General features: G+C 38.7%; 2 protein-coding genes across 4 annotated transcripts in view; both read right to left on the reverse strand.

Annotated features, from left to right (window-relative positions):
• Positions 1–2,423: 2,423 nt before the first annotated feature.
• Positions 2,424–9,494, reverse strand: GPR88 (G protein-coupled receptor 88). Its single transcript, XM_041717959.2, has one exon. The coding sequence runs from the start codon at positions 8,752–8,754 to the stop codon at positions 7,684–7,686; it is 1,071 nt and encodes a 356-aa protein (XP_041573893.2). The 5' UTR covers positions 8,755–9,494; the 3' UTR covers positions 2,424–7,683.
• Positions 9,495–11,807: 2,313 nt separating this feature from the next.
• The window catches only part of CDC14A (cell division cycle 14A), a 51,213-nt gene continuing 45,790 nt past the window's right edge, over positions 11,808–17,230 (reverse strand). For all 3 annotated transcript variants that reach the window (XM_030278660.4, XM_030278659.4, XM_072932540.1), the window contains one exon: positions 11,808–13,590. In XM_030278660.4, the coding sequence (XP_030134520.2) occupies positions 13,542–13,590 (49 nt within the window). In that variant the 3' untranslated portion in view covers positions 11,808–13,541. The remainder of the gene's footprint in view (positions 13,591–17,230) is intronic.

Below are 17,230 nucleotides of genomic sequence, written 5' to 3' on the forward strand. Positions count from 1 at the left end.
TGGGTTTTTATTCTGAATTATTTGCTCCACAAGTTACTTTCACACAGATTCCTCAATATGCTTTTCCTAGAATCTTTTTTACATTTGGGAAGAGATTGTTCATACATTTGTATACTTATGAGTCAATACTTTTTCTTTATAATTAAATTAAAATTGTCTCTGAAATCTAAAATAAATTAGGCCAACTGAATTAATAAAATTTGCATAAGCTATCAAATAATGACAATTTTTTTTCTCAGAGTTGTGCCCCACATTCTACAGAAATCAGATGTATGTTATCCTCTGGGAAGCCACATTCTCTCTGCCACCCACAACCTTGTGGAGTCTTGTAAACATATGTCTCCCAGGAGTCCCGATCTCCAGATCAGCTTCTGGGCATTAGGGCTCACCAGCTCCTGGCACGACAGAGACCTTGGGAGGAGCAGCCAGAACACCTGGAGCACCACGTGCTCTACTACAAAAGGGTATGGGCTCATCTACCACTCTGACACATGCTGCCAAACCAAAAAGATTTCTCTGAGCAGTAACTCAATTTTTAAAACATTCCTAAATTCCCAAACTCAGCCAAAGGGATGCTTGTGAAGGGATATGAAGTTCTGAAAAATTTTGTCTATCTCAAATGAAATAAAGCCATAGTTCAAAAGGCTATATATTTTGTAATTAAATACACATGTATGTACATGTAAGCACATTATTCTTGAATGTTAATAACTTATTAACAAAATATCTTCCCCTCAACAGTCTCAAAATGTATTTGTGTTTGGGCTGATACCAAGCATGGGACACTATCATCTCAGGGATTTTTTTTAGCATAGTATGACTACATTGCAGAAGGGACTATAATTATAATCTTGACATTACCATAACGACCGTGGTTGCTATCAGGTGACAGGTATTATATAGATAATCAGTAGACAGCAATATTTAATGATGCATGAGATAAAAGAAAATTAATTCATGCCTTTAATTCAGCTCAGAGCCATCATTTGTTAAATCTGCATGTGACTGTCCTAATCCTGTTCATATGTACATAACAGTTACATTAAATAATGAAGAGCTAAGCAAGGTATCTGCTGTGAAATTCAGAGAGCTTATATTTACTCTTTATATACAATGAATAGTTTTCTATGTTTCTATTTACCTCTATTTTTAACACAATAGTTCTACTGCCTTGATTTAATTAGCATACAAAAAAAAAAAATAGAAAAAGCTAGTAGCTGCTGTGAAATGTATAAAAAAAAGTCTTTGTTGAAATTAAATAGAAGCAGTAGTGAGGCTGGCTATTTTTTTCCCATGTTGCTACCTACTAACTCTTTCATTTAATCTGTCCTAGAGAAATAATGCCACAACCTGAGAAAAAGTAACCTAGAGTAAGGGGAGATGCTCTGTTGAATGAAAGAGAGACAATTATGCTCACTGCAGGAGCTAATATGGCTGAACATTTCAAATCCTGCAGGATTTTATCACTACCTTTATAAAACAGGATTAATTGAAAGAGATATTTTTGTGGAAAAGGACACTCCTGAAATGAAGCTATTCCAGTATGTGTAGATGGCCATGGGTGAAATGCAACAGAAGACAAAGGAGTAATACTCAAACATAGATATGAAGCAGCACTACTCACATATTTTCACAATAATTCTGTTCAAACCTTGGTGCTCCTGTCTCCACAGCGACTACACTACTACAGCCATCTCACTGAACCTTAGAATGGAAGATGCAAAGTTTATTGAGATTCACAGGAACAGTGTCTAATGAAATCACATCAAACTTGGTGTCAGAGGTTCTAGGCTGAGAAGAAACTGGCTGTCTCAGCACTGTGGTAAACAGAGGCAAGGCAGACAAAGGGGTCATAAGAAAACATGGAGGATATGGAACATACATGACCAATGTTTTATAAAACTGACTATTTTTCAATTCATCATCTTTGTCTTTCAAGCTCTCCCTTTCACAGTTTTCCTCTGTTGCTAATGCTCACTTTGCTGCTTTGCAATTAACATTACACCTCCATCACATCATCAGCTTCAGAATAGATCAGGAGAGATGCAGCTCTTGCCTGAAGCATAGCTGCGTTTTGAATTCTGCCCTCAGACTGCCACACAGCAGGTGAAGACAGCCTGAACACAAGGCATCTTTGGTCTTAAGTGAAGCTTTTCAATAACAGCATTTCTGTTATTCTGGTTTTTCTTTTCAATAACAGAAATTTCTGTTCTGGCTCTGCGTGCCTTGGCTCTTGAACCACCAGAGCTGATTCTGTCCAGTAGGGATGAGATTCATTCTTCCTTCCTTTGTGTTTCTTTCATAATTAATACTAATTATGCTTTTCATCAGCTGTCAATTCTAGAGCAGCAGGAAAACTTTGGAAGCAGGAGTGAATCTCACAGAAGTACAGAAAAAAGAGACATTTAAAGGATGCTGAAAAATTTTGGCAGAGGCACGTTTTTATTATTCATTATTTCAACCCATTGTCTTACAAGAGGATAAATTCAGCATGGTGAAGTCTAAGGTGCTACACAGCTCCCTTGATTGGCATGAGCTCCCCTTCCAACTGGCAGTTTGCTTTCCTTCTGAACAACTCCCAAAAGCTTGGCTCTAAAATGATGACAAGCCTGATGTCTGGGGTTGCAGGTTAGACATCCTACAGTTTTCCCTGAACTCCAAACAGTTAACCTTCCTGGAGTAGTTATTATGCCTCTTCAGAAACCCAAAGCTTCAGGCAAAAAAGCAGCCACAAATGTTTTTTTTTCTCGAGATTGTTTCCAATTCTTTATTTTCATGAATATCCATCCAGACTCGGTGTAGGGCAGACTGCACAGGGACCCTGACCATATTGAACTCCTTGACAATAAACAGGCGAGGTGGCCCACACTCTTCAAGCAGAGCCCTTTTTCTGTAAGGCTGTGTTTTCCACACCAGAAGAGATCTTTAGATCACCATGTATGGCAACAGATTGGTTTGAATACCTGCATAAATGTGCTTATTCTGTACTGATGTCACTTTTACGTTACTATGATTGAACCCTTGAGCCAAAAAGGTTTCTTCTCCAGCCTTCAAACTATTTTTGAATTTTTTTTATATTACCCTTTTTTTTATACAACCTTACTCAAATGCAAGTATCTGTAAATATAGACAAAGAATTTGTCCACTGCTCTGCACAGTAAAAGCCCAACTTCAATACCTACTCACTCTAAATAGAAATTTAAGCATGTGGGATTTGTCTATCACTTCTTTAGTCTTAGTTTACAACTGTCTCCCAAAACTTACCCTGCTCAAGCAGTTGTGCCCTGATCAGCAGAATCAAGAACTTTTCCCTTAGTGAAGAAAATTACAGAAGATACTGAAGAAAGGGAAAGAGAAGGAAAGAAAATAGACTATTACCCTGGTAAAATGATGACAGTGCATGGGAAGGATTGACATAAAAGAGCAAAAAAAAGTAGCTTTCTTAGAAGTTAAACAGTCACGAGAAAAGCTATTTTCGCTGCCATTTGAGAAAGGGACTTCTGAATTTAAAGAATATTGCAATAATCTAGTTATGTGATTTAAGATTAAATAGAAAGCTAAAGTATATGTTGTCACTTTTTTCTTTAATGAAATGCTACACTTAAATGTCTTCATTTGAAAATAATCTGTATGTGGGTTTTTTTAAAAATAGCATCAACTTGGTAGTTAGAAAAAAAAGGTTCACAATGTGCTTATGGCTGACTGAATCTGGAGGTTAGCTAAGATGTTATCTCTGCTTGTCAGTCCAACACTGAATGTAGTCTCCATAAGACTGCTTTTGCAATTCCTATCTTTTTGATTTTAGAGTTTAAAGAAAATTTGCTGGTGTATGGAATGCTTTGTTAAAGGAAGAAATTGAGAATACAAGTGCATGTTTTTATTTATTAAGAAAAGCATAGAATTGTATCTCCTCACATACAAAGAATCAAAGAATTTGAGATGGTTAATTTTATCATAATTCCAGGCCTCTTCTGGCTTTCAGATTTTTCTCTGTGCTGTTTCTCAGGATCAAACTGTTAGCACCCCTGTCCTGTCTTTTTCATCTCCCCTTGTCATAATTCCCCAGCTTCACCTTGCTGTCTGTACTTTTTTACACTCCTATTTTAAGGACAATGATTGCCCAGTTCTGGCAGAGACTCATATTGCTGTAGCTACCTAATTCCACAAAGCAGCTCTACAGCTTTTTAAAACTATTTTGAGTTAAGGGTGAATTCAAAAGATTGAATCCAAACTCTAACTTCAGGAACACCCTCTACAAGCAATTTTCACTAATAACCCATGCCTCAGGGCATTATTTTGAGGCATCACAATTTTACTTTCAAAAAGCAGGTCCCACATGTACTTCTGCATGGGCAATTCACAAACTGAGTGGGAGATTTATTCGGGCCATAATATGCCAAATAGCACTTTTCAAGCACATCAGTGCAGCTGACCACAATTCATGCAGGCTGTTACTAACTTCTACCTGCTCTTGTTTCCAGAAGCCCTCAGAAAGTAGCAAAGTAATAGGCAACTATTGCACGTGAACTTCATGGCTGATCTGCACTACTGTATCACTACTGCATCATAAATTCAATGCTTTAATGAGCTCTCACCTCCCATCTAAAGCACATGAAGCCAGCTAATACATGTCACTGCCAGTCAATCCAGGAAGGGCAGCTTCAGGCCATGCTCAGACAACTTGCTTGGCACAACACCAGAGGTAAGGAGCAACTCAGTTCAAGCAAACCTCATTTGAATTGCTGACAGGATTTTCTATCATCTTCATTTACACCTCTTGAAAGGGTGTTTGGTAGAGACATTTTAAAGGACAATTGGCAACATATCCCTTGTGTCTGTAAATTAGTTGTTTGAGCATGACAGAAATTCACATTGAAGAAAAGTCACCATTAAACTAGCAGAGGACACATAAATCATCTGTAAATTAAAGCATAGAATGACAAAAATTGAGAATGAAATCCAGTTCCTTAACCAAGAAGCAGTACCACAGAGCCAGGAGAACTTGAGCCAAGCCGAGCTTCCGTTGCAATTTACCGTGGAGTATTTACAATGTGGAAATACAAAAATTATGGCTGTAGAACAAGGCATACAGGACTTTTCAGAGCATTAATTTCTCAGAGAAACTGATCTTGAGACAAATACTCTTTCTTAATTACTTTAAATTCATTCTTTTTTCTGCGTAATGTTATTTAGGTCACCTGAGTATATTAAAACAGTCAAAGATTTACAGTCAGATGTAATTACATCAAACTTTCCAAGGGATTTCCAGCTGTTTTCTGGAATTGATGCATAGCATAAGGATAGCTTTCTAGAGTTTTGTACATCATAGCATTTTTATACACGTTTGCATTTTAAACGTAGTCTATATAAAATACAGGCATTTCAGATTTAACTTGCATGCTATTTTACAAGGGAAGAAGCCCAGAAGTTCCAGTTATCTGATGGTTTGGACATTGAATTTGGAAACATGTTATTGCTTTAATTTCAGACTAACGTGTTCCACAGCCAAAAACAGGGGAGAGGCATTGTCTAATTTTTTATTTTAGAGTTTGATTTTTTTGCTTATGGGCCTAGTAATGAGCTTTACCAAGTTTCTTGAGTTCCTTTAGCCATAGTGGGAGATGCAAAATGCATTCTTCTGTGGGTTCCAACCTAAGGATTATTTTGTAGTTGAACAGGGTCTTACCCCTGGGTGGCCCTTGGTTGAACTTTATTTTGGAAGTGAACCAGCATATTTTTCAGTATTGGGACAGATGAGGTTGAAGCAGTTTTCCTTCTCCATTTGCTACACAAAGACAGCTACAGCACAGCCACTGCGATTAGGATGAGATATTACAACAAGGATATAGTGGCTCCTTCACTCTCCAAGATATGTGCACAGTGTTAATAAAATAAATCTTGCATATCTTATATGTTCAGTATTTCCTTGCTGGTCCTCCACATCTTTCTGGTGCCATCACTCAGAGGAACACTGTCTCCAGTATGAAGGAAGAAGGTTTCTGTACAATTCAGACTCAAGAAAACTTATTTTACTTTACCACAGGTGCTTGCAAGTGGCTAAAGCTGTTTTCAAGATGTTAATACAATTTCTGGATGTCAATTTAAAAAAAAATCCTTTTGAGGCCTTCATTCTTTGTGTTTTTAAATCCTGACCTTAACAAGTATCTCTTTTGTGATTATGGAGGGTTTTTTTATGCCAGAAAACAAAATATCGGTATGGGACTTTTAGATACATCATTCTATCACAGATACCAAACAGGTCTTAGTCTTGGAAAAAAACATTAAATTATTCCCTTTCTCTCAAAGCATTGTTTGTGGAAACTCAAACTCCAGCAGGTAAAGCAAGCGTGTGGTGCATTATAAAATAATGCCAAAGGGCCTTTAATATTATTACCTATCATGTGTGTCTTTTCCTTGTTATTATCCCATCTTAAACTATCCTCATGAGAGCTCCAACTTTGTGTCACCCAATGCAACACACTCTTGTTTGACAAAGTTTCCTATGTTCCCATGGGTCCATTCTTCTCGAGACAGCACAACTTAGGTGATACTGCTTGTGGATGCCCACGGATTCAGAAAACAGCTACCTTCTTGCAGACGTTTGTGCCAGAAGGCAAACACAGCACTAAGTATCATCACCATGAGAACAACAGCAACAGTGTTGGAAAAGAGGAAGGAGGAAGTCAAGCAACAGAGAAGGAAATAGAAGGATTTTAAGACCATTCCTGGAAGGAATAGACCTGCAGCACTCACCACCACAGTTTCAGTGCGAGGAGCTGTCTCCTTTCCAAATGCCAGACAGAATCTGTTACTGTGTATCTAGAAGAGGCTGTGAAATCATACTTCTGCAATAATATATTTAAGAGAAATACAACAAACTGGTAACTGAACAGGTGACAAGGTTAGATGGACACCACCAGCCTTCATATTGCATTGCATTTTATCGCGTGGCCATGGGCAGAGACTTTTGTTAAAACAGGCCTTAAAAAGCTTTCAAACCAGATCACCACAAAGGTGCATATGTTTTTGTTTTTAACAGTTTCCACAGACAGCATCGTCCGGAAGTTTGCCAGAGAAAGCTGAAGGAGGGTCTTGGATGGAGCACAGAGATGCTGGGGAAAGGAAGCAGCTCCCGGTGCCTGCGTGTGTGTGTGTAATGAGACACCTGCCAGTCCTTCACAAACGAACCTTGTGTTCAGGGAGCTCGCTTCAAAGAACTACTTTAAATGCTGAAAGAATTACATCGATTTTATAAAAACAAACTTGCATATGTCTCAGAAAGAGCTGTCTAGGTGCCTGTCATACAGAAATCTTTAGAGCATAACAACAGTTACGTGCGTTGCCATATTTACCGGTTATCCCAGATTCCTAAAAGCACTGCTGTGACTGGAGTCCTGGCCGGCTCCCGGGGGCGGACAGCAGCCGTGTGGGAGCGGGGCTGAGGGGGCGGGCGGGAGATCCCGCCCCAGTGTCCGTCCCGGTGCCTCGGGAAAGCACCCGGCGCTGCCGGGCCGTATGGCAGAAGAGGGAGCGGGCAAGAAGTGCGTGGGGTCACAAAGGAGCAGCAGGACAGGAAGAAACGCTACCGGGACGGGCGCCGGGACGGCTCGGCCGCCCGACGGGCGGTGGCCACCGGCGGGGCTGTCGGAGCGGCCTGAGGGGTCCCGGCGCCGCCCCGGGCCCTCAGCGCGGCGCGGCCGCGGCGCTGGCGCCGCTCCCCGTGCCCCGGCGCCGCGGCAGCTGCGGGCAGGGCGGGGCGCCGGCGGGGCCCGCGGCGGAGGCTGCGGAGCGCGGGGCGGCGGCCGGGCCCTCGCCGCGGGGCAGGACAGAACGGGCCGCCCGGCGGAACTCCTCGCTGCGCCACGTGTAGAGCAGCGGGTTGAGAGCCGAGAGCGAGCAGAGCAGCAGCCAGCTGGCGGCCTGCAGCGCCGGCGGCGCCGGGCGCAGGAAGAAGCTCAGGAGGCTCACCCAGACCAGGGGCTGGGTGCCCAGCAGGAACACGCAGCAGAGCAGCAGGACGGAGACGCTGCTGAGGCGGCGCTGGGCGCGGCGAGGCGGCGGCGGCGCGGCGGGGAAGGGCAGCTGGTGCAGCAGGTGGAAGTTGAGGACGCTGACCCGCTTGGCGCTGCCCCGCACCCGCCGCACGATGCCGAGGTAGCAGTGGAGCAGCAGCGCGGTCTGGCCCAGCACGGCCAGGGCGAGGAGCAGGGCGGTGTAGCGAGAGCTGCCGTCCGACTGGGCCGAGCCCAGGGTCCAGAGCCCGGGCAGCAGCGGGACCGGGAGCAGGGCGAGGGCCCAGGAGAGCCCGATCATGCAGCCCGTGTGTCTCCGCTGGTAGAGGGCCTGGTACACGCTGGGCAGCTTGGTGATGAGCACGTACCTGTTGAAAGCCACCAGCAGGTGCGAGGCCAGGGAGACGGTGAGGCCGAGGCCCAGGAGCCCCCCTCGGAGCAGCCGGTACTCCGCCGAGCGAAGGGAGGAGGAATTCGGGGGCAGCAGCCCCAGCACAGCCTCCTGGGGCATCCACAGGGCGCACACGCTCAGGTCTGCCGCACAGCCGTTCACGATGAAGGCATTGCTGGTTGTCTGCAGCTTCTTGAAGGAGAAGACTAAATAGATGACCATCACATTGGATAAAGTCCCTGAGATAGCTAAGACTGCGTAGAGCAGCGACAGAAAGATGCGGGTCCCGGAGGAGTCCTCCCAGAGCAGCAGCAGAGGCGAGCTAGCACTCCAGGAAGAGGCGTTGGGCATCTCGCTGAATGCAGCTCAGTTTTGACTTTGCCCTGTAAATCCCATCCTTGTCTGGGTCAGAAGTTCTGCTGCAGGAGTCCTCACCAAGAACACGGGAGGCTATGCAGCTGAAGGACTCTAAGGCAGGTTTCAGTCATACAAGCTGTAAGGTCCAGAAAATGCCGTTTGCAGTAAGGATCCAAAAACCAGCAGTGTCCAAGGCAGTTAGGCAGCAAGAGTCCACAGATTGTAGCTGGTTGAGGTGGGTCCATAGGGAGGCAAATGGCTGTTGGCAGACCAGAGCACGACTGAGGTTTCTGTAGCTGTGAAAACAGCAAAAGCAGCAGCACCTTGCAATCGGCAGCAGAAACGGCAGCAACTGATACAAAGCTTTGCAGTTTCTCCTGTGCCACAGTACGTACACTGTATATCATTTCAGGAAGATTCAGCCCTTCCACTCTTCATGAATTATTCAGCAGATTTTCAACTTGTTAAATCAAGAAGGGAAAAAAAAAAAAAAGCCAAACCCTATCATGCTCCAGAAATACTCCAACTACACAGTCTGACTCTTTTCTCCCTGCCCTACCAGTCTTCTGGGTCTTGCCCATTTACACAACATTCATTTGAAGCAAGGTTTTAAACCTTATCAGTCACTTCTGTCTGAAATACAGTCTGTAGAAATTCTTCTGCTCAATACTCAGTTTTTAACAGATTTTTTTCTGATCTTATTTTTGTTAAGAGTAAGCTCAGTATGCTTCTGCAGTTTTAGTTAATTTTAGAACTGGTCTGTAATAACAATATACTTTCCAAAAGAAATCTTTCAAACACAATAAATAAACCAGTCCTGGTAAGACAGTACTTTTTTGAGAAAGCTGGTTCTCAATCTGAACATTTTACATCTCTTCATAAACCCCAGCCTGTCTCAGCTCACAGGAAATCCTACATTGCCACCCTGCCAGAGGTGAACACTGGTGTTGGTGAGCACACAGATAACACAGCATCTGTGTAATACTTGAAATGGTTCCTGGAGAGGTGAATACCAGCTCCTGAGGTGGACTAAAAACTGATTGAAAGAGTAGGCATTAACAGTCCATTCCCAGATGGAGAATAATTAGTCATGGGATTCTCCCAGGAACTCTACCCTGCTTTATTCAAACAGGGACAAAATGGTAACTGTCCTTAACCTGGACAAGACTTAATAAAAAACTCAGTAAGAGAACTTACATTTACTTTGAAAAGCTTTTCAGATATGGAATGCTGGTTAGTTTTGTGATGAGCTTAAGAAAAAAGCTGCTTTTGCATGTAGGTTAGGTGTAAGCTACAAAAGCAAGCAATTACAGCTTGTAAGGTATTATCTGTACCAGAGACCTTCATGAGGCATTTTTAGATATTAAAGTCCTGATGCTAACAAATAGCAATACCAAAATAATGTATTAAGAGGTAGTTATAGTTGCAATGTATATTTTTTCAAGTTAAAAAAGTTAAATTGTGTGGGTTAATGGATGTTGCAATACAGCATATCTTTTGATAAAAGAGGCTCATGTTAACAATTGACAGAAATATTGATCCAAAGGTGGATTTGTTACAAACATGAATATCTATGTTCACTTTTAATTAACTGGATGGCTCATGTGCTTAAGGTTAAAGACCTACCTCAGTGATTTACTTGATCAGGCCCTTAATTACCATATTTTTTGCCTGCTGCACTTTACAGTGTAGATCTAATCAAGTGTCAAACCTTTTGAGGCCTTTCATTGTTTAGTTGTCAGTAAAGAACAGTTATTACAGAAAGTAAAATCCTCCCCTTTCTGCAGTACTGTAATTGAAAATTAGTCTCTGAATTTGTAACAAGTAATACCTCCCTAACTGAAAAGCTTCATAAAGCATACTTTAAAAAGAGATTATGATGATTAACTGTTTCATAAGATGTTAGCCACAGAATATTATGCCCAGTAGAGACGTTTAGACTTATTTAATCAATCCATTCATGTTTAGAGATCTTGTGTACTACAACTTGTTCTCCCAGAACCACATATATTTATATTTGAAAGAACAAAAAAGGTAAAGTTCAAGGCCAAGTGAACACAGGATGTAAAATAAATTTCAGGCTATTTCTTAAAAGCTATGAGGTTCTAAAAGTCCTTCCTGACCTTTCACTGTTTCAAATTTTTTATTGTTGTTAACAAGTTGATTGTTGCAGAATACTGACTTATTTATGAATTTTAAAAAGTTCTATATAAGCTGGTATTTATCTAAATCAATAAAAGCCTAGAAAAAGGCCAAGGGAGAGCTTGATTCCTATTTACTAGAAACCTTTTAATTAGCTGTTCGTCCTGTATCTTATTTACTCTGCACATCCAAATCACCATCCATTATTCATACAAATGCAGAGGCAGAAGCCTTTTGTTGTTTTTTAGCTCAGACTGTCACCAGAATTTGGGCAACTTGAAAAGCATCCACTCTATTCCCAGCTTTCCCATTCCTTTAGAGTGGTTGTGTAACAGTTACACACTGTCCACATCTATTGCAAGAGAGGCTAACAGGCTAATAGAGAAGTAATCATGTTATGCAATGAATTTGCTGAAAATCAGAAAGAGGGTTAAACAAATGTTAGAACCATTTGTGATTAGTTTTAAATTGAAGGAAAGATAAAAAGCTAAAGAAAGCTAAATTGTTTAGGTTCTTATGGACGAAGAACCTGCTGTTGGTGGGACTAAGAGACCTGTTGCACATGCAAAAAAGTCAAGGTATATTACACCTGTAACAAGGGACTTCCCCCAGGAAGGATTCCTCAGTTCAGACACAGCTTTTAAATCACTGTATTTTGAAATATAATGCCATCATCATCACATCAACATGTTGATTAAATACCTGGCATTATACAAAGCAAATACAAGAAGGTTCAGAGAGATTGTTTAAAAAGTTATCTATCTTGCTAATGGCCTTTTCCAATGTTATCCTACTTTTAAGTACATTACATGGTTTAGAGGAAAGAAGGTGATTTTGAAAAGTTATCTTCAATTAGAGATCGAATCATCAAAATATCTACCAAAAAAACCAAGAAACAAGGAAGCTGGCTTATACAGGCATTTTATTATCAATTAGCTGTATATATATATATATCTACATTTCAAAATTAATTAATCAGCATTTTATTAAGAAAAACTATTTATAACAAAGTAAATGAGAAAATTCTTTATGAGAGGTAGAATTACCTTATTAATCTATAGTACATATACAGTGTATTGTATATAGATACACATATGCTACTTTGTGTGTATATATTACATATACACAGTTGCAAAAATTTACAGTATTGCATGTAAATTTTATTTAGTGATTTTGATTTTTATAGCTGCTCTCAGTATTGCTATTGAACACTTTCAGTACAATTTTCCATAGCAATTTGTGATCTCATCTTTTAAAAAATGATGTAGCACTTAACTTCTGTTGTAAAGCAAATGCAGGGTCTTCAGGAACAAAGACTGACAATTCAACTAAGTTTTATTTTCAAGTTTCTGCAGATATTTTGAAAAAGAAACAGGTAACAAATCTGTTTTGTTTCTGTCTTGTACATGAGGGGCAAATAAAGTCCTCACAGTTGCTTATATTCTTTTCCTTACCATGCATTTGTGAGTTCTGAAAAATTTACACATGATCCTGTACCTCCCTGTAACACCATTTCAGCCTAAGCCTCATTCCTAATCACATCTGACTGACCTGTACATTCCATAGAGTAAAGAGCATCTTTACTATAAAAAAACCCTTCCATGATACAGGAGGCTACCTCAGCCATATGCTTACAACAAACATAAAGTTTATGAAGCATCCAATTGATAGATAAAAATTTAATATATGTCCAACACATACTGTGTGTTGGTAAGGAAATTGTACACATACTGCCAAATGTAGGTTAAAAGCATGCGAGTATGCATTGCTACCTAATTCATTGTACATTTCTACCAACTTCAGTTTGGTCTGCCTTCATTTTTTGCAGCATATATTGCATAGCAAAAGTTAACACTCTACATTGAAAACAAAACATAAGAAATTGAAAGAGTGTTAATTGTACAATTGAGTAATCACATAAATTACTTCTTTGTTGCAGTAGAAGATGTAATTACATCACATCTCAACAAATATTTTCCCTTTCTTTTTCTTTCATTGTGTTTCCTTAAGAAACGGTAGCAGCCAGAAGTGGAAAGCAGACTATGGATCAAGTGCTTTTAGTTGACATTGTAATAACAAATCTCTCACTAGATAAGACTTTCATCAAATTACCAGAAGACCAATTAGTAAAAAAGTAAATTACATTAGGCTCTAAGAAATAATGATGGACGCATAAAACAAGAAAAATCTCTTGTTCATAAAAAAAATTACATCTTTGATAAACATGTACAAATTCTTTAAAATACACACTTTTGTAGCAAAGTAGACCCTAAATTAAAATATACTCTAGTTTTTACATAACTTTTATATATAGTTTACCAAAATATTCTCTTAATACATATTTTAACACTGTACACAAGTTAATAAATGTCTTAATGAAACTCATTAGAAATATATTCAACTGTCTCAACATAAAAAATTTAAATTTGTATACAACATGGGGTAGTAATTTCCATAAATTCAACTTCAGTGCATCTGCAGTAGTCATTAACAATAATTTTCTGCCTGTTAAGAAGTCTCCTCTTGGTGTTCAGGAATTAATGTATCTTGTATTGAAGGTTCCTCCTTTCAATGAGCAGCTTCTTCTCTTCAGATCTTCTCCATCATGAAGGACATTGATTTGAAGAGCTCAGCAGGTTTCACCAAAGCAGCAAGGCTTTAGTACTGAACATACTCAGACTGAAGGGACTGTGCAGAGAAGAAAAACTGATTAAAACTCACTGGAGAGGTTTTATTTATATGTAACATATATTTTTCCCTTAAAGAGTAGAGGAAGGGCAGAAAGGAGAAAAATAAACAAACAGAGTTGGGAGGGACCTGAATCTCTACACAGGTAAAGATTAATAAAATAGAAGAAATTAAAATCTGATTAAAATGCATCAACTTTGCTGTATCTACACTTACTTTTCCAAACCAGTTTCTTGAGATTCTAAATTAAAGTGTTGCAAGTCCTTTAAAATACCACTGCTACTGTAATTGAATTGTTTCCACTTATTCTGAATGAGAATCCAACTGCTACCGTAAAAGTCAGCTTACTTTAGATGTTGATCCAGATAATGATATAGAAAACACATACTGTAGTTCATTATTGAGGAAAAAAACTACATCAGTAATTACACAGATGGATAAATTTTTGTATGACTACCAAAACCAGATGAAAATGAAGCACTGCAAATAGTTCATCTGGATTAGTAACAAGTCTGTATAATTAAGAGAAAAATCAGAACCAGCTTTATTGTATGTATTTACATTTCAGTTTCTACTGAAGTCTAAATTTTTAATAAAACTGATTAATCAGCTTATACAGTATCCAATCATTTTACTAGCTCCTATACAGATGTGATTAAGAAGTCATTCTGATGAATATAAATCTTGTACAGTGATGAGCTGTCCCAGAGGAGTGTGGTTATAAATAAAGAGCAAGTAAAACCAGCAAAGGTATTTTAAAACTGCATCAATTCTTCAGAATTAGAGCGAACTACTGGAGACCAACATGACTCCTAAGACAGACTGGACTCTCACAATCTTCTCTTCTATTTTCCTACTATTCCTAACTAGTCATTACAGAAAATGCTCTTTGGCACCCATATTAAAACCTGTCAGTACTAGTGCATAATACATTTATATATATCTTTATAGCTCTATATCTGTAGATCGCTATTGCTATAGCTAATGTAACACAACTATTTTCCCCCTATATTTTAAGTCTCAGTGTATATTTTCAAAGTTCTCTTTTAAATGCATTTTCCCATCTCAAGATTTGAGACCATCTGGATATTCTATCCTAGGTAGAAAAAGTGCTGTCACATAAAGATTTGAATACTATTGACTAAAAAAGGTCTGGTTTTAGTAAGAGCAAAGCAGAAGGAATAGGCCTTCATTAATGAGCACTTGAAATTTCTCTCTTGATGATCCTCAAAGGCTTCTCATTTTCAGAAGTGCATTTTAACAACTGGAAAGATGGTTAATTAGTGCAATATTTGAAATGGATCCATCAAAACTGAATCCCAAATAAAGGTGATTAATAAACATTTTAAAAAGGCAGGACGTGTAGTTATATACTCTCATATGTTGTACAGCAATAGATTACTTTAAGCTTGGACAGATGAAAGATGACCAGAAAGCACTTTACACTCTTAAAACCAGCAAGTGTTAGTTACGAAGAACTGAAAACACCAGCCCTTCACTCAGCTGACAGCAGTAACCAGGAATTCTACATCATGATCTCAATGAAAGAAGCAAACCATAAATTAAAGATTCTGAAGTTTAAACTGTAATTCATAAAATTGTTAGCAATCCAAGTTTACAAAAAATAAGGGGAAAAAAAACCCTACATAAAAAATCCCCAAGTATCCAGCAGCATATATTGTTTGGAAACAGGATAGCATGTTTTGGTAATTTTCCTTACAGGAAAGGAAATTGGTAGGCACAATTTATTTACTTTCAAATGGAGAAATATGTTTCTCAGTGTGTTCCCACCCTCATCATATCTCTACTTCACATCCCCATGATTTTTTCCTAATGTCTCAAAGTCTTTTCTGAATACAGGGAAATAATTAAATCTAAACAGCATTTTTTTCAGATTAATCTATGTGACTTCACATAAATTTCTATCACTAGAAACATGGTGATACCTGTAACAACTGAGCTACTGCAAAGTATACAGACTCACATTTGAGTTTGAAAATTTTAAATATAGCAGAAGAGGCTTGTTGCTTTGATTTTTTTTGTGTTTTCAGAGAAGTCATTTGTTCTCAAATCTCTTCACATGTCTGAAGAGATTGACTGTAAAGTTTCAAAGCCTGTAATTGTAGTTTTTTCAGTTTTTCTTTTAAATCTTTTGAGGAGTTTTCTATTTTAAAATTTACATTTGCCATGACTCAAGGTATGGCCTATGCTGAAAAGCTTTATTAAAAACAAAAAACCCCAATCCATTTTCACATGTATTTTTCTGGATTTAACAAAATATTATTTAAAATTGAGTTAAAATAAAAAAAAATAAAAGGAAAGAAAATTGACTGCTGAATTGCCAAGATGAGAGTATAAAATCAGTTAATGGAGAAGAAATCTCAATGTGTACTCCTACAGTGATCCCATGCCATGTCAAGCTTGCCATTTTACACCCAAGTAACAGACATCTAAACAAAGAACTTGGATAGTTTCACTATAGCTAAGGATACCTAATGAAGTTTATGCTGAAATAACTGCTTAAATTACTTCCATTTTTCTTCTTCAAGAGGAGGCACAGAAAGCCTTCTGAGAAAGAAAATCAGCTCCAAATCCACTGAGGCACCAGAATTTTGTTTGCTGACATGTGACTGCAGGACCAAACCAGCCTGAATTGAACTCTGTTTCAGGATAGAATAACCCTACAGCATTTAAGCCTATATGTTAGGATTTGAACATGCCCTTTTCCACAGATAATTGCAAGAATGTAACTTAAGTTTTAGATTTGTGCATCAACTCTCCCAAAACACTGTTGCAATAGGAGTGTTGCTGCAGGCAAGAACCACTGGGAATACACAAGAGCCACTAAAGTGACTCAGGATGCATTAGGGAAAATGTACACACATGAAGTCTGTGGGTTTGCACAATTTTACACATAGCAGGATGCACTAGTGTTTGGTTTTTGCATAGCCTGTCCTATCTTCATTAATGGTAAGTTCTAATTAAGAAAAAACATGCTACAGGTAAAGATGATGTATATGAATTTTAAAACACTGCCAACACATCTCAATTTTTTGGCAATGTTTCCATCTTGCCAGTTTCCATGACAGCTATAGAAGCAAAAGGTGACTCATTTTAAGACTACCCAGTTACATATTCTCCAATAAAAATACATTTTAAAGAGCCATATTTTGATTTAGAATTATTGTAAGAACAAAGCAAAAATCTTATAGCAGTACCTTAAGTGTGATTACAGTTGAAGAGAGTAATTCTGCAAATGTTATTGTGAGAGATTCTGTTTAATCAAAACACACACTTTGTAAAATAAAATATTTATTTTCTTTGACTGGAACAGCAAGTTTGTTTTTTTTTTCTTTGAAAAATCAGGTTTTTCTTCTAGTTCATCAGCATAAACACAATAAAGTGGATTATAAGCTTGCAGTGATGAAGGACAAAAACCATTAGAGAAAAATACATGTCTGACAACAATAGTTACAGTCATGGTTATTTTTTTGTCTTTCTTTTTGTTAAGTGGAATGTGGAACAGTGGTATTAATGCTGTTTCACTGCAAAACACTGGAAAAAAAAAAAAATCAGTGAATAACCTTCTCTTCCATACTGCAGGAAAAACTCACTAAGGAGTTTAGTGAACATAAACTAG

The sequence above is a fragment of the Taeniopygia guttata genome, chromosome 8 (genome assembly GCF_048771995.1).
Source record: "Taeniopygia guttata chromosome 8, bTaeGut7.mat, whole genome shotgun sequence".
Classification (NCBI taxonomy): Eukaryota; Metazoa; Chordata; class Aves; order Passeriformes; family Estrildidae; genus Taeniopygia; species Taeniopygia guttata.